Source organism: Neolamprologus brichardi, chromosome 7 (genome assembly GCF_056152115.1).
Source record: "Neolamprologus brichardi isolate AB-2024 chromosome 7, ASM5615211v1, whole genome shotgun sequence".
Taxonomy (NCBI): Eukaryota; Metazoa; Chordata; class Actinopteri; order Cichliformes; family Cichlidae; genus Neolamprologus; species Neolamprologus brichardi.
Genome location: NC_142110.1, coordinates 40498063 through 40522751, shown reverse-complemented (window position 1 = coordinate 40522751; position 24689 = coordinate 40498063). Strand labels below are relative to the sequence as shown.

Below are 24689 nucleotides of genomic sequence, written 5' to 3'. Positions count from 1 at the left end.
CTCAGGCTGCCTTCTTTGATTAACTAGTCTGTGGAGGAGTTAACAAAGACTGCAACCTTACTGGTGTCTCTACCATTAAAAATTCTGACTAGTGGACAAAATGGAAAAAATACAATTACCTGTAATTTATAAACGTACAAATGAAGAAACACAGCATCTGTTTTCTGCACCTGTTAGCCCACAAAGATTAGCACCGTGATATCCAGCTTTAAGGGACTCACGCAATGTTTGATTGCTCTTTTATACCCATATAAACTTTATATCACTGCAGTAAAAGTTCCGATGTGGAAAATGTAGCTACGTCACACCAAGAAAGAAAAGAAAAGCCCACAAGAGAATTTTTTAAGGTAGCAAAAAAACCCTATAACATTTGTCCCAAAAAGCAATTGAGAAAGGAAACAGCTGGCTCTTGCTGCGCCATTTAAAGCTGAAAGGGAACAGGATGTTAGTTTTCCAAAACATTTGTAGGTACATGACACTGTATGGGGGAGGGCACTGTAAGATCAAACCAGCAATCCTGAAAATGAAAATAACAACCAAAAGGGAGACATCCTGCTCCAGAATGCCCTTTGATCAGCAGACTCACACTGGGCTTCAGACCTCCATTAGCTGTTGTATTTTAAAAAATCCACCAGATGTGGCCCTGGATTTCTTTTAAAATTTAAAAAAATAAATACTAATTGTCAGATCAGTGTCTAGAGGAACCTGTACCTTAAAACAACATCACAGCTCATGCCTCCAAACAAAATGACCGATCCAAGCTCCTTGGATCCTTGGATCCAAGCTCCTTGCGACTGGTCTGTATGAAGCAAGACTGTAACATGAAGATGCATCAAAATTGACTGAATAATATCCCCTTGAACAAAACTAATTTTTTGGGCGCTCATCCAGTAGTTCAGTCCAGCCCTTAAGGATTAAAATGACATTCATAAATAGAGAGACGTGTTTTCCTTTCCCTGAAATTCAGATGCATTTTTGGGAACAAATGTTATTTGGGAGAGGGGATCGCTCTCTTTTACTTTCTCTCTCTCTCTAACAAACACACACACGCACGCACGCACGCACGCACACACACACACACACACACACACACACACACACACACGCTGCGTAGAGTTTAGTATGGGGGGAACAGTTAATGATGAATAAAGGACTTTCAGAAACCTACTATAGAGACATTCTCCTATCCTCACCTGTACCTTTCTAAATGAGCCATATCAATTCATACAATGACCAAAATCAGCTGAGCTGTCCTTTCCTTGAAATTTGTGAATTAGTGAAATCTCAACAGCTGTTGTTGTGGATTATCATACTATTTATTACATATATTCATAACCCTTTGAATGAATTGTAGACACTTGATCTTCAAATCAAGATTTTGGTTTGCCCATTTATTTGCAAAACGTATCAGTGATCAACCTTGACTATACTTCCTTAAATCGCCGTAGCAACTTAACTGATGATAGCATTAACCTCAAAGCACCACTGTGCAGCCTCACCAAGATGTGAACACGGCTGTAACATCAAGCTACACTACAAAGTCCCTTCACTCGTTTTATAGAGTTTAAACAACTTTTTCGGACTTTTTGTGTTTGAGTTTCTAATGTTCGTGTGATTTGGTGTGTCTTTCTGCCTGTCTCACTATTAATGTTAAACTGTCCTCATACCTTACAGGGTATATGTGTGGTGAATAACTTCAAAGGTGTCCACAGTGCAGCGACAAAACAGAAGACTGAGGAGTACCGCGGTCTGCCTCTGATGACTTTCCCCCGTGTGGAGAGCCCACTGGAGACCCTGAGCGCACAGGTAGCTAAAAACACTTAACCTGGAATCCCATAAACTTTAATCTCTATGATGCACATTATCTTTCTTCATTAATTGGCAGAACTCCCTCAAGGCCTACAGCTTAAAGCAAATTCCTCCCTTCAGATAAGGAATTCTGTAATTCTGGAACTTGGTGTCACTGTAATTTATTGCCGTGTACTTTTTTTCTACTTTTTCATGCCCTTTTTAGAAGGTCCAAGTGAGGGTGGTGCATAAATCCAAAGATAATTTTTTGTTATCAATAAGTTATTTGGTTAAAAATGTACTCTCCTTCTTTCTCTTTCTTTCTATCTCCTTTCTTTCTTTGTTCACTAAGCAATGACACGTGGCAGGCTTGACGTTTGCACTTCACCCCTTTCTTCCTAACCAAATGCACAGAAACTTAACACAGAGCACTCTTGGCACCAGCTGACACGTGATTTCCTCTACCTTTTCATTTCCACGCTTTCTGTTTCCATCCACTTCATTTCTTTCTTTGTCTTTCTCTACCCCTGTCCCCTTTTTTTCCCCCATACTCCCTCCAACATCCATTTTCAGAACCACTCGGCATCGATGACAGAGGTCACATGACTAAGGGGGCAGCACCGGGTCACGTTTGCGTCTCCACAGCACTTCCAGACACAATGACGAGGACGCATGTCACGTGGCTCCGAATGCTTACAAAAACCACTCCTGATATATCTGTTTAAATCACCTGGGGGACAAAATACACCATGTTTGCAGTGGTTTTCATTTAGTTGGGCTATACTCAGTTCAACCTCCCAAGGCACACAGATCAGGCAACAATATCACAAATCGCAACATAAGCACAGATTGTTTTTCCAGGTTATTTGAGATCATTGAAACATGGGACATTTTTTTCCTCCAAGGTGTGCTGTTTGTAGTTAGAGGACGGTGTTTTGTACATTTTGTATGAGCGAGTGCCGTAGCCTATCCTGACGATGTTAAAACCTGCACACTTCCTGTCAGCTGACTCACTCTGTTTTACATCACATCCTGCCGGGTGAAATGCCTTGTCAATCACCACATGTACCCCACTCGGTAAGAAAAATCTGCTATGGAAAAAAAATATTGATGTTGTTGTTCTGTGGTGTTTGTCATTTGTACAGAAAAAAGACAGAATCCTTCTTTTTATTATCTCTGTACATTAACTGACCATGTCAGGTCATATTTTTTATGGATTTTTGTTAATATGTATGACTATTATGATCCATTTGGACCTGTTTGCCTGCTGTAAACCTGGATATGTTTTTGTATCAGTTGTTTGGGGAACAACTCCTCTCCCCTTAGGAGGAAATGGCAAGGATGAGTCACTGAAATGCTCAGAAAATGTGTTTTTGCACCTGTAGTGACATGTCATCAGGCTAAATATACAAAAATCTGATTGGCTTAAATGCATGGTATGAGTGTGCTTCACCCCAATTTGCAGATTTACTTTGATGTTAACAGGAAGCTCTCTATAGAGAGATCCAGAGGAGCTAGCCCATGCCAGATCCGTGTATAGATTATGCTGGTATGGTTTTCCAATTATATTTACTGAAATTCCAATGGAAGACATCCCTAATAAGTTCATGGCGAAAAATATAAGAGATTCGTTTCAACTGAAACTGAGTAATTTACTTGAGGCCTGGTTAGCCCTCCTCACTGAAAACCAGGCTAATGACTCCTGCTTCACTTTTCCTCCTCAAGGTACCCCTCCCTCTCCCCAACCCACCAGTGGATTGTGATGCAATGTTGTGATTCCATTTCCTATTGGAAGATATGCCCAGCATGAAGAGAGAAGTCAAGATGTTTTATAGATATTACTCATTATCATTGTGATTACAATTGTCTTTTACTTTGAGAACAAAAAAAGGCATTTCAGCTGAAATGCTACATATATTTTCTTTCTTTGTTTGTCCAAAAAAATTAAATAGTCAGTAGCAACAGTGTGTCCTCTTGTGTTTCTTTTTATGTACCCAAACGCTTCAATGAGAATGGTAACTTTATATTTACTTAGAAAATATGTGACCAACGACAAGGACAATCCATCTTGACAGTCAGTACTTGTAAGTTACCTTGATGCAAGAAGTGTGAAACGTGTCTGTCCTTGTGTTTGTCTGAATATCCAGAGATTTGTTTTCATTACTTACCATTTTTTCCCCCTGATTTGAGCCTTGCAGTGTCACTTCAGCTGCATACAAATCCTACCTCCTTTGCTGTGTCATCTGCATGCTAAAAATGCAGTCACATTATCCTTCCAGTCAACAAGTTTCTGATTATAGGCCAATTGATAAATGTTGATCTGAGCGATCACAGACTGTTGGACCATCCGCTGTGATGTGACGTAATATAATGTATGAAACTGGATGGGTACCCATTAGATTAATTAATTCTCCAATATCTAAACACTGTGCATCATCATTTCTATGAGAGTGTTACGTAGTCCTGAATGTTAAAAGTTGAGCCAGTGTTAACTCTTGATTTCATTTGAATAGTAAATAGATGGATTTTTATTTGCAAGATGGAAGTGTAATGCAGTTGGTCCTTAATCACTAAATGTCACTGGATTATTACAGGAACAGCCCAAGGACATATTGCATTCCTAGGTTGAAGAAAACTAAAACAGGTTTGTTATTCAAGGTGTTTGAGTCACAGGACGATTTCACTGAACAAACCTTCAGTTCAACCAAAATATTGCGACCATATGCAACAGACTTGCAATCGCATTGCCTTTGAAATGGTTGCTTTCTAGTTAAGCACTAGATCTGCAGCCACTTGCAGTCAGTTGCCATCTTCAAGGTGACTTTGGTATGTTAGGATGGCAATAAAACGACAATAAGACAGAGTCAGTCTACTATCAAAGCTGTCTGTGTTAATACAGTTAATAAACTGTGATAAATTGATGTAAATTGCAAATCTCTTGGTTTCTACATGCACAGAAATTCACATTAACAACTTAAAATCATAGACTTGAAATGTAGAAAATCAAACAGGCCTGTAACCAAAATATAACCTGTTGGCAACCCTGTGAGTCGAATAGTCTACTGGAGAGGAGTTGTGCTCATAGACATAGACAGACTGACTAAGATTGATTGATTGATAGGTTGATACGATTCTGATGAGAAAAAGCCACATATTTCCAGACATATTGAAATATGCTAATATTGACATGTTCACTCAAAGCCTAACATGTTAAACATAAAAGCAGCCAGTTATTCTAAAACAGAGTTGTAAGATTACTGCTTTTAGAGGATATGCATCCCTGGAAACTGAACTGTGAGCTGTTGCAATGATTTTTTGTTTTAGACCATCTGTTTTAACAGAGTGCGGCTACACCAATGACTTCATAGGCATGGTGTCAGTCAGCCTACAGTTGACTGTGAGTGTATGCTCAGTAAATGTAAACATTAATTAATCTGGCAGTCAGTGTTTGAATCGAGCAGTCAACCCTGACACCATGACCCTAAATTTTGAGTTTAATAAAGAACGTGTACGAGTACACCTTAAGGGTTGTTTTTGAATGAAAAGTTAAGTAAAACGAATGCCGATGACTGAAATTTGAGTCTGATCCTTCATATTGTTGCTTTGGGGGTGAAGCCAAAAGAAAAACAGGATGTTTAAGTGAACCTGTGTTTACACAGGCACTCAAAAAAAAAAAACACCATGAATATGACTTTATTCTTCTTTCATGTTATAACTTGTGACAGGCAGCCCTTCTTTTCCCTCACACCACACCCCTGTCCAGCTGCTACCTGTACTACCTAGAAAAGTGATTAAAATGAGCATAGTTGTGCTAAAACCAGGTTATTTAGCTTCTCTAGTGATTCATCCTGTCACAGCCGCGTCGACTTCACTGATGTTTATGTCATAGCTAAGCAAGGCGTACACGCACAGAGACACAAAGAAAGCTGACGGCTCAGTCTGTGCACTTGCTCTTTTGCTCTGTCAGGTATTCATTTCAGCTGTGACAGCCTGCGCTTACCCTGCAGACACACTGGCTAAATAGATAGGAGCTGTTTGTGTTTGTGTGTGCGGCGGTATTTTACCATGCCGCGTCTTCGTAAAATGTCATCGTTAGCTGTTCTGAGTATGCCTTCCTGTCCAAATTGCTGTCCCTTAGCAATATGAGTGAAGAATAGCAACAACCAAATGTAGTTTTCAAGGTAGGGAACAAACCTCTGAGTGGTTTGAGTTTTTTAAATATATAGCTGCTGTACGTTTTTATAAAATAATCTATTAAAATGAGCTGAAATAAGTAACCACAGATGAATCTAAATGGTGAAGCTTTTATAAATACAAAAAAAAGTCTGGTTTGCAGTGGCTGTCAGCCATTGTTCTCAAGTGTCAATTCACACTTGTCTCTCTTACCAAAGCTGGGGACTCATAAGTGCAAGGAAATGCCTTAAATCCTCTTAAAATCATTGAGCTTTTGGTCTTCCTTTGAGTCACTTGGCAGTAAATCCACTTTGCTGCCAGATATAAATGAGATTAAGGATTCTAAAAAAACCTGTTTGAAATAAGTTGTTTTGCAACGAGCAGCGTCAAGGTTTTGGAGGTATAATAACTTAAAACCAAGGTTGAGCCTCAGAATCTTAGCATGCCACACTCTGCTTTCTAATTTGTACAGGAAATCATTTACAGACCTGTAAAATTTAACATTTTTAAGACACTGGGGAAAAAAAAAAGAAATGCCGCAACTAAGATAAGTGCAAAGAAGATATTTAATAACAGAACATGTCCAAACCCAAAGAGAAATGATGCAAGGAAACAGGGCCCCAGAGAGGGAACTGTTGTGTTGTGTTCATTTTTGAATGCAAATCACATTTAATAATGTGTCAGAGTTAAACTAGTGGTCTGTGTTCATACAGTTACCATTTAACAGCTGGCTTAAAGGAGGAACTGAAAAGTGTGTATTTTGTGTCACAATGTTACAAGAGCACCAGTATGACCTCAAGAGCCTGGACAGAAAGGTTTTGTTTTGGGTCCCTGACCGCGGAAAAAGCTGGAGACTGTTCAATTTAATCCTGTTTTAGGTTTTATGTTGCCAGCTTGCCATTGTTGTGATCTCACTGTGAAATACTTCTATACCCTAACTCAAACTCTGACAAGTTAAGGTGACTTTGTTTATTCAGTGTGCATCAGTGAAGTGCAGGACATTATACAGTGAACCATAAATAAGATTGTGTGTACGCTTATTATAATCCACCATGAGATGTCAACCTGGTGTTCATTACGTATGTAAATGTGTCTTGCGAAAGCTTTATCTTTTTAAAAAAATGATTACATCTAACCACCCCACCGACCCTTTCAAAAGCTTATTAGAGAAAAAATACCCCTAATCAATACAAACATGCTACCAAAGGCAAGAAACATCAATGGTAATAGCTGAAAGATACAAGGTTTCAGCAAGACACACAAACATGAAGACTTAGATGACTGGGTTCAACCTCAGGTCATTTGAAATCCTCAGTGAGTCTTAAAAGACTCAGGTGAATTAGTCTATTAAGCTTAAATACCAAAGAGTCCTCATATCTGTGATCAGGCTTAATGTCATAGCAAGCAAATCTGTACCCTTGGAAAAATGAGGTTTTAGGAGGGGAGGCATGGCAGGGACAAAAGGAAGAAATAAACAGGAAAAAGGTAAAAGAACCAGATAGGCATGAAAAGGAGTTAAAGAAAATGGCAATATAAGGGCAGTTGAGAGGGGGAAGGAATTGCAAAGCTCTTCAGTGATACAACAGAACAGATTTGGTTCAAGATCCCTGCTTCACCCTTATCCAGCACCTCTCATCTAATTCAATCTCATGTTCCAGGAGTGAGAAATGTCCTACTTGGAATTGCAGAGCAGGATCTGATCACTGCCGAACACTTCAGTGGAGTGTTGAGGGGAGCTCCAGAGCCATAAGGAGGATCCTGCCATTGGAAATCGGGGAGGGTTCTAACTTCAGAACTCAGGCAAGGATTTGTTCCGGGACCCAGCTGAGGTTTTGAAAACTAGTCCAGTGTGTTAACCAGGGTTTTCTTTCCTGGACAAATTGGGACTGGCTTCACAACTCCGGACATGTGTTTTTGTGTTGTTTAATCTGCTGGTGGGTCTGGGTATACTGAACAAACTGGTTAGACTGGTGTGAAGTGGGCTGACTGGGTGCAGTCTGGTTTGCTTGCTGGTTTTCTGATTGGTACTGTTCAAGCTCTCTCTTCCTCCTCATGGCAGACTGCAGCTGCTGCTTGATTACAAGGATTTGACTCTCCAGTTCTGACAGTTCTTGAACCAGCGGGTTCCGTCCCACACCCAGACCTGGACCGCAGTCGCCCACTCCCAAAGCACGGCACTGCCCAGAACCGCCCTGCCCTGGCCCCAGTCCTTGGTCCAAACCCCTTCCTAACAGGTCAGAGCGACCATTAGAGGTAGTTACTATAGGCAGGGGTTTCTCCAGCAGAGGGAGAGAGTGGGGATGAGGGAGGGGAGAAGGGGGCGGTGGAGGAGGGAAATCCTGGGATGACGGGCGTTCCAGGTCATTTTGCATCTCTTGTGGAAGGATCCTTCGCCTGTTACAGTGGGACGACTCTGGAGGATTCCAAGGCGTAGACTGGTTGTTTCCCTCATTGCACCTGGAAATAGGAGAAACCTTCATCAGTTCATCTGACTGCATGTTTGCAGTACAATATAAAGCGCCTTGAGGCGACTTTTGTTGTCATTTGGCGCTATATAAATAAAATTGAATTGAATTGAAATGTTTCCATTCCGAATCCAATATAAAATCAAGGCATCAGCTATGGCTAAACCATGAGTTGCCACTGCACACACAATTCTGAATGTGTTATATGACAAACTGCAATTTACACAGAGCTGGGCTGAAAGAGATGAACAATTTCTAGAAGATTGCTTATGGGGGTAAAGAGTGGAAATGATTGTTATGGGGGTTACATTGAGTCTTGGAAGAATAGCAGTGTGACTGCTTACCAAGAAATAGTTTTTCGCTTTTCCTTAAATATGTCATTACATGAAAAGGGTGTTCTTTGGGTATTGTCCTGTTTATTGTTTATATTGTCTACACAAGCACCACGTTCTTAGGGATGACTTATGGCTCTGCTGGCTGATCAGTAGACAACATTTAAATATCATTTTTGAATCATCATGAAACTTTGGACATTAGTTGAATCCTACTGACTGTGGTATTCGAGTAAGAGACATTGCTTTTATTCTTGAGATAGCACCTTTCTACTCTACCTGAGCAGTCAAAGCGTTTTACACAACTTGCCTCATCCACTCATAGCACTTTTTTTTTTCAATGAATTTTTCTACGTAAGTGCTTTTTTATCTAGCATTCAAACACATCGTTCCTCTGATGAATGCATTGGAGAGCAACTTGCAGTTAGTATCTTGCTCAAGGATCCTTGGCATGCAGTACTACAAGAGTGTGAGTATGGTAATATACTGATGTTTTTTCTAACAGGCAGACAAAATCTTCTCATTTGGTGCATAAAAGATAATCGGGTTTTTTTTTGTTACTTAATTTTTAATAAAGCTTTTACATATTTTTTTTTTACAACAGAAAAGGAACACAACAAACAAACAAAAACAACAGTAACAAAACAAGCAGTCAACTGAAAAACACAGGTTTTCCCTTCAAAGCAATTCTGGCAGTGAGAACATGACTTTATATTCATGAATTGACAACACATCTACAGATGTAAGAGCAGCCTCGGTGAGGCATACAGAAGTTTATATAGATGTGAGTAGGCACAAACAGGAATTAAAAAAGAATAAATCCCATTCTAATTTCGGATAGATTTCAACCACTTGTCCCATCTTGTGGTATAAATATTAGCTTGCAACCTTAACAAAAAGGTAAGTTTTTCCATTTTATGAATCTCCTCAACAACGCCCAACCAGTCGTCCAGAACAGGGGGGTCAGTACAGAGCCACTTACGAGTAATTGCTTTTTTTGCAGCAGCAGTGAGAATCTTCAGGAGATATTTGTTATTGCTTGTTAATTCTTCGGGTAAGTCTCCTAAATAAAATGTTATGATGGGCCGTTGTTTTGATTTAAAACCTATAGTCTGTTCTATCTTTGATATAACATCTTCCCAAAATTTAGAAAGTTTTCGACAAGACCAGAATATGTGGGTATGGTTTGCAACAGTTTCTCCACAGCTCCTCCAGAATGTTTGTTGTTTTGGTGTTATGAAAAGTCGTACCAAGTTTTTCCAACTAAATTCTCGCCAGTATGCAGAAGATGAGGTTGAAGTAGCAGTCTCACACATATTGTCCCATTGCTCAGAAGTTATAACTGTGGACAACTCTCTCTCCCATCGTTCCTTTATATAATCTGTTGAAGTTCCCCTACTTTTTAATATGCCCTGGTAGAGTTTAAACATAACTGGCTTACATCCCTTAAAGTATGTTTGCAAAATCAGATTAATTATTTCATTAGGTTGTGTATTAATTTCTTTAGTCACTTTTGAGGACAAATATTGCCATAATTGTAGGTATATGAAAAAGTCACTTTTTCATAGCTCGTATTTTTTTTGTAATGTTTGAAAACTTTGAAGGCCATTCTTATCCATTATTTTACAGTATGCATCAATAACTTTATGTGACCAGTTCTTAAATTGTAAATCCAGCTGGTTTGGTTTAAACTCAGTCATAAGCCACCCACTTAAGTACTTGAATGTGGTTCCTTAGATTTAGTTCTTTTCCTAACTCAAACCAGATAAGCAATGTAAAAGATGCCAAGGGGTTCAGTTCTTTCTGACAAGCTGTTGCCAGTTTCTAATCTCCTATCAGGGCTTGTATTGGAATGACCCCACACATATTCTCAGTGTCTTTCCATCGGCCCCACAAGTATCATCACACCATTGTATAACTATTTTGAGTTGAGCAGCAAGGTAGTAATCTCAGAGACTTGGGAGGGAAAAGCCGCCTTTATCTTTATGAATTAATAATGTGCTATATTTAATTCTAGGTTTCCGCCCGCTCCAAATAAATCAAGATATTTGTTTGTCCCAGTCATGGAACTGAGATTTGGGGATTTTGATAGGTAGAGATATAAACAGATACAGTAGTCTAGGTAGGACTAAAAGATAATAGATTTTTAAAGTGATTCTGAAGTATTTCAGGTCATTCCAGGTAATGAGGACCAAACCCTCCTCATTTAATTGCTTTTTGCCTCCCTAAGGAAATGCTATCCTGTTAAGCCGCTTGGTAAAATGAAACAAAACTAAACAATTTCTTTTAAAGAAAAGCTGTGGGTGGATATTAGCTTGGCTTACAGCCTTGCCAGTATATAAAGACACCTTGACTAACTAGCAGCCAGATGCTGCAGATCAAATGCACTTGATTATCTGACCAATAGCAAGTGTGACCACCACTAGTTTGATTCAGTTGAGCATTCAGGCGTGTTGCCACAGTCTTCCCAGGATGGGCGCTACAGCAAATTCACCCCAAGTCATACCTTCAAATGTTCATGTTCATGTATATCTTAATGTCAGTATGACAGTACAGTAAGAATAAAAAAACAAGTAAGTAAGAGGTTGATTGAAAGTGTTGCTCGGAAGAAACCTCCACAGGACCTCTGCACCTTTCAGTTATTGAGTTTATCATGAGCTCCTCAGTATACCAAAGCACTCCAGAGTCAAATGTGAGGCCATCTGTACCACAGCTACTGGGCCAGGCCATTGCAACTGGGTGTTGCAATGGCCTGGTCAAAGTCCTGACAAAGTCCAGGCAGCTGTGTGAACCTGCAAACCTCAATGAACTGAAGAGACTCTGTCAAGAAGAGTGGGCCAAAAGTCCCCTATGTGATATACTGATAAAGTCATACAGAAAATGAAAGCTTCAAGTTATTGCTGCTAAAGGTGGCTCTACAAGGTCATGCAGTGGACTTTTTCCACATAACTGTAGTAACAAAGATCCTCTAGCAGGTAATCCACCAAATGGATGATCTGAGTAATAAGTACTGGACCATTTCCCAGTTACATTTGTGTTCTACTTGTAGTCCAAGTTCTATGGACCATTTAAAATGCTGCTGAATGCAAGTAAAACATCCATGTGGAGGGCATAAAAAGGGAATGCATTTGCCAAACTGCGATCTCAAAAGTATTGGTTATCTTCCCACAGTGACAGTTTGTTATTAGCTTTTTTTAAAAAGCCCTAAATCTGTACATTCATTGTTGTCCCCAAAGGCTGGGCCATCAAAAAACAGTCGGTGGGTCTCCAGACTGCTTTGTTTTTGGAATTTCTTAAAGTACGTCTCATTATCTGACTGACTGGCTGAATGGTTATATTGCCAATTCAGTTTTGTCAGAACTTTGAACCTGGTGTTAAAGTTTGAAAAACCACAGGAATAGCAGCAACTCGCCAAATAATATTTGACAGATGCTTGGATTCAGTCTTATGCACAAGTTTTTTAATGAATAGGCTATCGCCACATGTAGGTACTGAACACAAAAAAAGAAGACATTGCCAGAGCTCAATATAGAAGTCAAATTCATGTCCAATTAATTTCCTCTACCACCAGCCCTGATCCCCAAAACCTTTCCTATCCAACCCCAGGTCCATTGTGATCTTTGCCCTAACAAGCACTAGCAGCAGTAATGTGGACTGAAGGTCCAGAGAGACATTACTTTGACACAACACCACAGATTTCATGTTCATTTGCACCTTTAACATGTATTACCTTACAAATCCTCTTTTTTCCTCCCTCCCCCCTTTTGCTGTCCTCCATTCTTAGTAGCACTATGATCCTTAATCATTGTCCAATGTACATCATTCCTCTTGCCTTTTAAAAATCATTTAATATCACGTAACATGCAATGTAGAAGGATAACAAACAAGAAAATATAAATTCACAATTCAAAGAGGTTTGACTAGCACTTCAAAGCTACACAACCTCTGAAGAACATGTAACTGTAGTTCACCTTGGTGATATGTCAATTTCTTTGATTGTACTGACTATGAAAATAAACCCATGTTAAAAAAGATTAAAAAAGGCATGTAAAAAAACACAGCAAGAACTTAATAGGAAGAAGATATAAATAAAGGCATTTACACTACATAAAGGAGAAGTTGAGAAGATGAGTGTTCTGTTATCACTGGAGAAAATACCACTGTGTCCTTGCTTTTATGCTTCACCAACCATGGAAATGTTTGCTAGAGGCTGATGTTGCCCTTATCATTGATTTTGTATATTTAGCTATTATTCCATTGTTTTGTTTGGTTAGTATATAATAAGCTTCATTTATTTCTTCATTGTCTACAATTGATTTATTAAAGATTATGAGCTGTTTGGTTAAGTTAGAGAATTAAAAGCCAAGGGAAATATTCAGTGTTACAATTTAAAGAAACACACAAATTTTGTAAAATATGCACTTAACAAAATTATATTTATGATTCAAAGTATGAAAAGTGAAGTTAAGAAAACATATTTTATGTATACAAACTGTAGACCATAATAAAAATACCTCAGATTGTCTTAACTGTCTGCTCTTTATTACTGAAGATGAAAATACAACTTTAAAGTATATTAAGGACCAATATACCATAAAACATATTCCCTTTAACTCCAATGTTTGCTGTAGGCCTTACTGAACTTGAAGTCTAACAAGAGAACAAAATTTCTTTTCTTTTCCTTTCCAAAAAGAAACTTTTTAAAATCTACTGGACCACCTCTGCAAGCTGAAAAAAAACTAACATGATTTTATTAAAGCAGTGAAGATGAGATACTCTCATCACACAAAGTAAAGCCTAACAGACGAGCTCTTTGAATCAAAGGAATTTTCACTTGGCGATAAAAAAAAGTAACAAGGAGAATTTCATCGGATACTCCAGACATCAAAAGAGACTGTAAGCTAAAGCTGACACACAACATGAAAAGAGTTGTTTTTAATTTTATTAAATTCATATGTGCATCTTTTTGACAGGAGGACACCTGCACTTGTGTCTGCAGTAAAAGAGGGAACATTTTGAAGTCTTGAGATAATCATGGAAGTTTCAGCATTTACAAATGTAACCAGTAGGAAGTTCTTCAACTATTCTATAACTATTACATTCTATACAGGTCAAATTTGACTAATTTTGATGTTTGAAATAAGTAAAAATAAAATAAATTTCATCCTTTAAACCAGTCTTTTTCCAAAGTGACCCAAAATACACAAAAAATTTAATATTTTAATTTTTCATACTGTTTTACAGATGTTAAAAATTTGTGTACACTGCTCAAAAAAGAACACCTTAAAAACAATGAAAATTATGCTGCATATTCTGATATTGACTAATGCATTAACATTATATTATTGTTGATTTAATATTTAAAATTAGCTTTTTTTTTTTATCTTATAGCATTAAGCACAGTGTTTAACATGGTTATATGATAGACCCCATAAAAAGTAGATAAAATATATTTGAATCGTCACAACTGTTATCTTTTTATCTTTTGGTAATACAAGAAATTATGTTACGTGAAAACAGATGTATGTATGCATATCAATTTATATATATTTCCAATTTCGGTTTAAACACTTATTATGAAGGAATTCTGGGCCAGATCAAAATGGAACTGGAGCATACTGTGAAGGCAGGAAATATGACCAGTATGTAAGGCTGAACGAAGTGAGATATTCACAGGTAGGTCCCTGGTGTGGTTGAGAACATTTAGATTTAAAGAAATAGAGGTATGAGGTCTTTGCACTGTCAGCACTAAAGCATTTGTGGAAAACTAAGGCTTTTAAGCCGAAGGTGAAATAAAAGGAGTCAGTTTTTAGACTTGTATACTTTAATGTTAACTGACATATATTATCCTTCTTTTCTGATTATATTATTGATTATTTATTGTTTGTTTTAAAGCACTTCCACTGCTCTGAAAAGTGTGAGATAAAGATGATTCTTTTTCATTAGTATTCTACAGCATTTCCTCCTTTCGCATTAACTAAAAAGCTGGATTCCTTCATTGTTTATCCATCCATCTAAGCAATTTTCCTTGATTTGGTATTCAGGGTGTTAACTCCGAGAGCAGCTCCTTCATCTTTTATGAATTGGTACAATGATTGAAACCATTTCAATGGAAAATATATGAACACAGACTTTACTTTTATTGCCCTTGTAGAAATTACCACCATGCAGTGACCCACAAAATATAATGCTTATCAAGGTCAGAAAGAAAAATGTGCAACATAATGTGTGCAACTTTGTCACACTGAAGTCATGCCAAAATTTGAATCATTATTTTTCTGCAACATTAGAACGTGTTCTTCACATAGCACACATTTTTATTTATTTTCTCCAGCCCGAGACAACTTTTCCTCTATAGTAATGTACTGGATCTATGTTTTAAAATCAAGATATATGTATAGAAAGACTGTTGTTTCCATGTGTAGTTATTTAAGTTTTGGAAAGTTGCTCACCTTCGGTTTTGGAGTGTTATGTTCCGGTTCAAGTCATTTCCTGCTATATTTTGTAATCATTAGTCTTTGTGTATTCTAATCAGTTTTACTTCCTCCCTTTAGTAGTTTTCCCATCCTTGATAATTATAATCTATGACCTGATTAATCTGACCGGCGTTGCTTTCTACATTCATTCCCAAACTACCAATTACTCTTTTGTGTCCAATTACTTAATCACTCACCCCAGTATATATACACCCATTTGTTCTCCCATATTGTCTTGTTACTATTACTCTAGTGATTTTTTTTCCTGTACCTTTTTTTCTGGAGTTCCTGGTGTTTTTATTCGTTTTTAGTCTCTGGTTTCCTCTTGTATGATATTTTGTCATGTTTTTGAATTTTGCATTTTGCCTGCCCTATGTCTGCATTACTTGTGCTTCAATGCTGCCTTTCTGTGTATTACCACTGGTTGGATTAAAGGTTAGATTTTTGGTCCTCCTCCAGTAAAATTCTCACAACCCTTCCAACATATATGAAAAGCCAAAAGCAGAAAGATTCAAAGAATCATCAATGATAACTGACATTAAGTGACACATTACATAAAAAAGAAGCTGGGGTAGAGGTTGGTTGCAAAGCAGCTTGAAGTATGAAGTTAAAATTACCTAAACAGCACGCCCTGCAAGAGATTTGCCAAATGCATATGACTGAACTATTAGCTTGATTTTTGTTTCCAGCCTGAACTAAAGATGCACTCGATTTGAATTATATTCTTTATATGAGAATTCCACATATTCCATCTAAGCACATGGCAGCCATGGCATGAATCATACCTGCATTTTAAATTTTCCTAAATGAGACAGTGGGATTAGAAAATGAAAACCCTACTCAGATAAAAACAAAATAAAATAAAATAATGCATATTAAATGGAAGGCCACAAAAAAAGAAAACTGTTAATAAAATAATATGAAATACAATGTTAAATAAGTGTACTGCTTATTAAAAAAAACCCAACTAATTTACGTAATTTTAGTATTAGGTATTAAAGAGACAGAACAATTCTCCACTATAGAGTATTGTAGCTGAATTGTAACTGATATCATTGGTGTATTCAGAGCGACAGATTATCCTATTTTAGCCTGGCTGTCAGTCATTGCCAGAGCTTCATGACCTTAACACTGTGCTTGATACCAAAGCATGCAATCTTAACTGGCCATCCGAGGATATTTCACGGTATTACAGACACTGCTGCTAATTATCTCACACAGACAGTGTTCTCTGCTGTCTGTGGGTTTTCCCACATCCTAGTTAACACGTTTAGGAAATGAAATGTGCCATAGCTTCATCCTAAGTAGTAGTGATTTCCAATTTAATTTCCATCCATGTGTTCCATTTGGTCATCCTGTATAGTGATTTTCAGTACCATACAGTACAGACTAGGACTGATAATGATGCATTTTGGCATCGTTTCGCACAGTTTAATTCAAGCTGAAACTGTCTAGAGTATAAAATCCTGCACGGGAAGATCTGATTTCAGTGCTCTGATTGCACAAAAGACACTTTTGACACACAAGTTTTTCGGCAGAGCACTGACAATGAGACGGTAATAATTTCTGACTCTTAGACAGCATGCAGAATAACTTGATTGAATGAGTATAATTATGCAAGAGTAGGCAATCCATCCTCATTACCACAGGCATCCCTCACATGGCCTCGGCTCCATAATTATTAAGTGTATTTAATCCTTACTTTAAGTGCTCCACCTGAGTGTGCTCTCAGTGTGGAGTGAGTAGTAGATGTGAATGTGCAGGACAATCTTTCAAGTTGAATGTAATACTATAAAATTGAACTTTTATTTTGCAAGTAAATCCAAATCAAGAGAAAGGGTGGTGGTATGATTAGATGTGTGATGGTTAAATGTGAAGAGGGCAGGGCTACACTATGGCACACAGTATTAAAGTGTATGCAACTAATATGTACTAATATGTGGAATTAAATGGCCCCATGCAAAGGACACTGAAAGTGCCTACATAAAGACGCTTTCATGATTTACTGATTCTCCCTTTCTCACCCACTGTTTTCAACAATACCACGTGACGTCAGCGTGAGATTATTTTCTCAATTTCCCTCACTGATAATTGGCTTCCAACAGATTGACCTTTCTATTTAGTTTTTGATTAAAAATGGGTCCCTTAACTTCCATTTGGATGTTAATTGATGTCACTTACTGTTCAGCTTATAATTTGGCCAATGCACCATTTAACTTTCAAATATTGGCTTCTTACAGGAACACCTTGTTTGCATTTTTAGTCTCAGTCAATGTGGTCTATTTAAGCATGCATCACATTTAGGAGCATTTTTCATCTTCGTTTGTAATATGTAACTATGTTATTGTGTTTAAAAATCCAAAGTGATGGGAAAATAAGCAGCATTTAATAAACAATTCTTACATCACACCTGCGAAAAACAGCAAAAATAACAAAAACTGGTGTAAAGTGTTTAAAATGGATCTGTTGCACCATATACTGAATTTTTGTAATGTGCCGATGAAGGTAACAATAAATGTTCCAAACAATTCATAAATAATTACAACACATATGTGCTCAGATCAGATTCAGATCAGTCACTTAGGGATGGATGTTTCATCAAGTATAGATGATGAAAGACCAAACTGAAATAATACAATGCCCACACTTTAAAGACAATAACAGTACCTCTTTTCAGGCTTTGTAATAGTCGGTAGTTTGTCATCTGTGAAGACTGAGTTGAGGGCCCGGTGTAATCTCTGGAAAACAAGCAACAACATGTGCTTACTGTAAATGATGTGTCTGAATTGACCATAAGCAGCAACAACAAAGCAAGAACAAAAAACAAATGCACAAAATTTGCAAAACCAGAAACTGTAGATAAAAATTATTCATTTTATAAATCTTAGTAGATTTTTCATAATTGCTTGCACAAACTATTTTTAAATTATAGTGTGACCACAGTCACGGTCACCACATGTGGGTTTGAGTGTGAGTCTGGTCCGTACCTGGCTTGTGTGTAGCCAGTATTTGAAGCGTGGCTCCTTGACCCTTGGGATCACCAGCTTGTACACAATGTGTTCTGCTATGGTGGTCAGCAAAGATAAAGCCACGCCCACACACAACATCACAAACAGACCAGAAAAATGCTTTATACCCATCTGCAGCGTCTGGAGAGAAAGAAATGAGACAATCAGTATATGATAGAGAAACTTGAGAAAGTGAAAAGGTGGGAAGGATAAAGGAGGTTATACAGGGAGTGTGTATACAGATATGCATATGGAGAAGTAGATATTTAAAAACAATCCATGAACAGTCAAGTGAAACAGATTGTTTTCGCAGGATGCTATGCAACGGTCTATAAAAGTAAAGGCTTTGGCAATTTACTGGTCTGGAGCATTCAGTTGTTTGTTAACACAATGACACAATCTTCCCATGAGTGGATGCCCCAGCAGAATTACCCAGAGGTCAGACCTTGCAAGCTCAGAGAAACTGCAAAAAACCTAGGAGCAATACCTCATATGTTACAGCCTCCAGTTAGCACATTAAATATTAAAGTTCATGACAGTATGATTTTTTTTTTTAAATGATCAAGTGTGTGTTTGGAAGTGTTGCAAGCCTCTTCTCTCTAAAAAGAACATGGTAGCACTGTTTATGTTTGCAAAACTGAATCTGAAGAAACCACAAGACGTCTGGATCAATGTCCTTTGAACAGATGAGACCAAAACAAAGATGTTTGGCAAAAAACAAACAAATCATATCGGCACAAACACCTCTGTCAAGCACAACACTTTAGTGATGATGATTTAGAGGTTGGTTTTGCAGCCACAGGACCCCTGCACCAAACTATTCTAGAGCCAAATGCTAGGCAATCTGATGAACTGCTGAAGCTTCACTTCGGTCATGCAACAGGGCAATGATCTCAGTACAATGAAGCATAGAACATTGAGAATCAAGGTGTTGCAATGACCCAGTATGTCACACAACAGTGTGAGGGCATTACAAAGTCATACAGAAAACAAGTACTTTAAGTTATTCCTGCTAAAGATGGTTTTATAAGTAACTGAATCTGTAATTTAGGGTGTAGTTAGATTTTCACAGGACTGCATAAAGTCCTCTTATTCACATGACAGTAAATGACTTTAAGCTTTATACTTATATCTTGAAATTCTCATTGTCTAATTATTTGAGACACACAATGCAATAAATAATATATTAAATGTATTGCTTACATGTCATTCATATGGATTATTAGCTTATTTTGCTCATAAAAAAAAACTGAGGGCAAAATTAAGGCGATAGCCTCCAAATATCATTACGAAGTCAGTCACAAGTAAAAATTGCTTGTTTCATTTAAATAAAAACAGAATAATTTTTCAGAGGATTGGAAATCTGAAGTAAGACCACCTTGCATTTACAAACTCAGGGCAAACACGTCATGAAATTAATTTCAAATCTCTTGGAACAAGTTTTCTCATTGTTCTGAAATATAAGAGAATCCCTCTGGGATATCACACTTTCGATCGAGATTGTGATTGCCTCCTTCACATCTTAATTTACACTCGTTCTGTTCTAAATGTGTCCATATTATTGTGCGAGTCTGTACATGTAGCCATCTACAAATGTGATATAACACTTTGCTTAACTGACCACTTGTTGCAGTTACTGCAGTTACGTATATTCCCATAAGAATCTTTTTAGTGCTGAGTGTGCAATAGCTTTTTGATACCGGGGCAGCTGCAGTGATTACATTATAAAGTCATGTTGGTGAAGAATACACGATGGATTAAATTTATCAATGCATTTTTGTGACTTGGCACGCTAGCAGTAATGAAATTTTGGAGGATGGAAGATAATGATTCCTGAGAAGTTGTTGAATAAAGAGAATAGTAACCTTTGGCTGTGCTGGCATACATTTTAAACTCTATAGAAATCCATTGGGATAGGGGAAAAAACTACTGCGGTATCCTTCAAAGTCAAGATGAGCTCACTGTATATATGTGACATTAATCTGATCTAAGGCTACGTTCACACTGCAGGTCTTAATGCTCAATTCCAATTTTTTGATCAAATCCGATTTTTTTTGTCTGGTAGTTCATACTACAAAGGAAACGTGACAGCAAACGTGCTCTAGTGTGAACGGTTCACGGCCCTCAAAGCGGCCCGCATGCGCAAAAGAAGATGTCACACACAACGCGTTCTGTTTGCGGAAGTAAAAATGGCGGCTACAGAGCTAGTAGATGTTGTTGCAGCAGTCTATCAATTCCTGCACAGTCATAACCGACAGAATTTTGAGAAATTAATTAGAGAGAGAAGGACACTGAGAAAAAAAGAGAGCCCATGCTTTAACAATGGCCGCAATGCTTTCTCGTTTGTTTTCTCTGGCGCTGATAATTGGCATCTGTCTTGTGTCAGTGACGTAAAAGACGAATTTAATGCGACATGACCATTTAAACAGCAGTCGCTTTCTAAAACATCAGATATGTATCGGATTCAGTACCACATACGAAAGTGACCCAGATCGGATTTGAAAATATCAGATTTGTGCTGTTCAGACTGTCATACCATGATCGGATATGGGTCGCAAAGGGTCAAAAAAGTCGGATTTGATGCGCTTTCCCTGCAGTGTGAACGTAGCCTAATACTCCAGCTTCAGTGAATAAAGAACACATTTGAGTCTGTGTCCAATAGCACACTCCAACATTCCTCATTAGCAGTGTTGGGGAGTAACGGAATACATGTACCGCCGTTACGTATTTAAAATACAAAATATGAGTAACTGTATTCCGTTACAGTTACCGTTTAAAAAGGTGGTATTTAGAATACAGTTACTTTGTTGAAATAAATGGATTACACGGCGGTACTTCCCTGTTTCATATTGTGGGGTCAGGACTGTTTGGGTTTTGTTTGACAGCTACGTTCTGTTGTTCCAGGCGGCAGCGTTACGGTTGCCGTGGTTACAGGGTGACGCGCTCTCTCTGCGACTGTGTGTTTCCTGGGTGAGAGACCGCCTTTTTGTTGTTGTTGTTGTGCTAAGCTAATAGGCAGAGTGTTAGAGACATAGCCCTAAACAATGTGGCCTCATGGGCAGTGTAGTCCGTGCTGCAGGGAGAATGGACTGCCATACCCGTTATGTGTCTGTGAGCGAGGGAGGGAGAAAAAGGAGAGTGGAAAACTACGAGTTGTCATCGAGCAGAAACGGGAGCTGGAAGCATGTAAATATAATAATAACCACTGCAGCCAAGAAGAGTGCCTGAAGAGCCCAGTTGTAAGTAAGCTATTAAGACTCGACTGTACACCGTGTTCGTGTTTTCCTCCGAAACAATAAGTTCCGTTGGAGCAGCCTTTCAACGCCTCTCTCTGTCTCTCGCTAGCAAAGTTGACCCAGACAACAAAGTAAAGCTATTTTTCGGCTACGAGCCCGACACGAACCCAACGTATTAGCCAGAGGTCCCTTTACTACGGTTAAGAGCCGCGAACCTTCAGTAACAGTAATAAATCACAGCAATAGTACATTAATGTAGTTGTAAAAAGCATGATAATATGTTAAGTAATCCAAAGTATTCAGAATACATTACTCTCATTGGGTAACGTAACGGAATAGTTACAAAATAAATTTTGGGGCATGTATTCTGTATTCTGTAATCTCAAAAAGTAACCTTCCCAACACTGCTCATTAGAAGGCTCAGCACATGAAAACACATACTATATGCTAAAGGTTTTTGGTAACACATGCTTCTAGTCTCATACCACTATATACAACAATCATTTCTAATGGTGCTGTTATATTTCACCATTTGACTGCATAAATTAACAGAAAAAAATCAATAAAAAAGCACATCTTCACTTCTTTTATCACCATTTATTTCTCGGTAATGCTAAGTTTGGTCCTCCTAATGTTAGGTAATTGAATAATATGCAATTTATTGGTATTGATTTTATTACTTCAAATGGGATCAGATTCTTTGGGGTGACGGAGAGCTGGGTGAATGCCAGAGAGCTTGGCTACTGTACCTCAGTGAAGCCAATCCATCAGATTTTTCATCTTTTCAGAATCCTTAGGCTTACTGCTGGTGGTAGTCACTCATCGGTATAAATAATTGCTAAAAAAAAAAGTGCTGAGCAGGGCTAAAACTGGGCCAACCTTGTCAGTAACTCATATCGCTTATATGACATGAGGTCCCTGCTGATGTTGCCCGATGTATGCAAGTGAACAACAAAGTTTAGAAATCAGTTTAGGTCATTTTAAGTTAATGATATATACTTGATATTTAAAATCATTACCAATAATATGAGAACCCTAAGTGTGCACATGATCACCGTACTGCGGTTTCTGTGAGGCAAAAAATTGAAATACACACCCTGATGAAGCTAAATATCAGTTGAGCAGATTTCTCCTCCGTAACGTTAGGCAGACTGAGGTATGATGGTGCAAAATGAATTGTACCCGGAGCAATTTAAATGTCTGCAGCTCTAGATAGCATCTATAACACGTCTAGCTGCTACACACCGGGAAATGATTCACTTAGGTGACATTGAATCTGTGGCAATGCAACGTACCACATTGCCACAACTCCTGCTTCTGAGCTCATAAAATGGCAATTTACATTTAAGATTAAGTATTTAGTAGACGCTGTCATTCAAGGTACAAATCACGAGTGCTTATTTAGGCGACATCCTTGTGATCGACAGACATTATGTTGCCATCCTCACAGCAGCTAAGAAAAATAAATAAAAAGAACAAAGTACAAAAGGATCAAGTGCAGTATGCTGTGTGCAGTCTGCACTGAGCTATAGGAGCCTCTTTTATAGTGTTTGAAGTCACAGTCGGGGAGAAATATGGCCAGAAATAACTAGTATTGCATTTCTAATAAAACATATATTTCTCATACTATGAGTTACTCGAGAAAATGGCCTCTTTTGCATTGACATCTTGTAGTATAATTATTGAAGTAGACTTTATGTGTAGTGAACAAAATATGAAAGATTACTTTTCTGAGTAAGACACTATGTGGGGTACATAAGACTTTTCAGAGCTTTCAAATAGAGTTTCCACATAAATATTTGACATCAAAGAAAATTGAGTAAGATTTGAGTAAGACATAAAAATGAGACAAATGCGTTATATTATATTGTTCTGATTTTGAAATTGTAGAAATGATCATTTATGATATAATGAAATGATAAATACGCTCTATTTTCCCTACACTGCCTCGCTTTAATCTTACCTCAGTCACAGCGAAACTGCGCTTCCCGCAGGGAACGACCTTGTACCATTTGTCATGCAGCATGTCCATGAAGCCATCTGACTTGTATTGACTAATAAGCTCCGAGATGTTGGAAGTGAGTGGAGAGTTCTGAGGGAGGCCAATGCCATAGCCTGCCATTGGACACACACAAACACACACAGAGATTCTTTAGCGATTATTCTTCTGTCATAACGGCAAAAACACCTTTTTTCATGTCACCTTCATGCTGCTGTTGTATTCTTTCCCCGGTCTACAGCTATGGGAAAAACAAGCTGCTGAGCTGATACACTTGGAGGCCTGGATAATTTAGCTTTTTTAATTTAAAAAGTCATAATTTTTCCACTGCAAAGCTTGATGATATAATTATATCTCTGAACGTCTTAGCAGGCCAGGAAAGTGTGACAAATTCAGCAACAGCCAATTGCAAAAGTACCTTTCCTTGGTAGGAAGCGTGCTGATTGATGTGTATTGTATCTTGAAGGCTTAAGAGTGCATTAAGTAATTAACAACACCGCTGGAATGTGGGACTACGATGGCTTGTAATGGAAGCAACTGCCACGGGAACATTTTCACAGCGGGAGGAAGAGGCTTTCTAAATGGACCACAGATTAACAGCAGACACTGGAGAGTGTAAGCTTTTGAAAGCCAAAAGATTAACCACTGTGTAAACGGTGAGTGATTGATATTGTTAAATTTAGGCTTGTTCTAAAATTGCTCATGGTCAGTTAGTCTGCAGTGACGCAGAAAGACCTCTTAAAATCAGGTGATGATTAAAACCAGAGCTGGTGGATGCTATTCACATGTCAGAGTAGTGATAGATTTCATCTAAAATGTTCATAATTGATATGCTTGCACATTACCTTCAATTGCAAAAGGTTTTCCTACTGTTAGTGTTTTACAATCTGCATCTATGGAGACCTCATAGTCCAACAGTGCTTTGTCCATGATGAATGCATCCAATTTCTGAGGGTCAGCCCTGTAAGCAAAACAACATACTGTAAGTACACTGCAGCTGCAAAAAGTACCCTGTGCACATTCATAACACTCATCCAGCACAGCATAGTGATGAAATCAAACATTTGTGTTCACTCAAATGTTGCCATCATTCCTCAAGCTAAACAGTAAGAGATTATGCATATATTGTGCTGCATAATTTTGCAAACATAATAAGAATTCAAATATAATTGTAATAAATGTAATTTATATTGTGTGGGTCATTTTTAGGCA

At 38.0% G+C, this 24689-nt stretch overlaps 2 protein-coding genes across 5 annotated transcripts in view; one reads left to right on the top strand and one right to left on the bottom strand.

Annotated features, from left to right (window-relative positions):
• Positions 1–3744, top strand: part of plppr1 (phospholipid phosphatase related 1) — a 55288-nt gene extending 51544 nt beyond the window's left edge. For 3 of the 4 annotated variants that reach the window (XM_006795576.3, XM_006795574.2, XM_006795575.3), the window contains exons 7-8: positions 1675–1806; positions 2362–3744. In XM_006795576.3, coding sequence (XP_006795639.1) covers positions 1675–1806; positions 2362–2394 — 165 coding nt within the window. In that variant the 3' untranslated portion in view covers positions 2395–3744. The other variant, XM_006795577.2, reaches the window with a different exon arrangement.
• Positions 3745–6509: 2765 nt separating this feature from the next.
• The window catches only part of grin3a (glutamate receptor, ionotropic, N-methyl-D-aspartate 3A), a 53945-nt gene continuing 35765 nt past the window's right edge, over positions 6510–24689 (bottom strand). Inside the window, exons 6-10 of the mRNA XM_087844450.1 lie at positions 24323–24438; positions 23442–23593; positions 18222–18383; positions 17902–17972; positions 6510–8418 (exon numbers count right to left, since the gene is read on the bottom strand). Coding sequence (XP_087700576.1) covers positions 7854–8418; positions 17902–17972; positions 18222–18383; positions 23442–23593; positions 24323–24438 — 1066 coding nt within the window. The 3' untranslated portion in view covers positions 6510–7853. The remainder of the gene's footprint in view (positions 8419–17901; positions 17973–18221; positions 18384–23441; positions 23594–24322; positions 24439–24689) is intronic.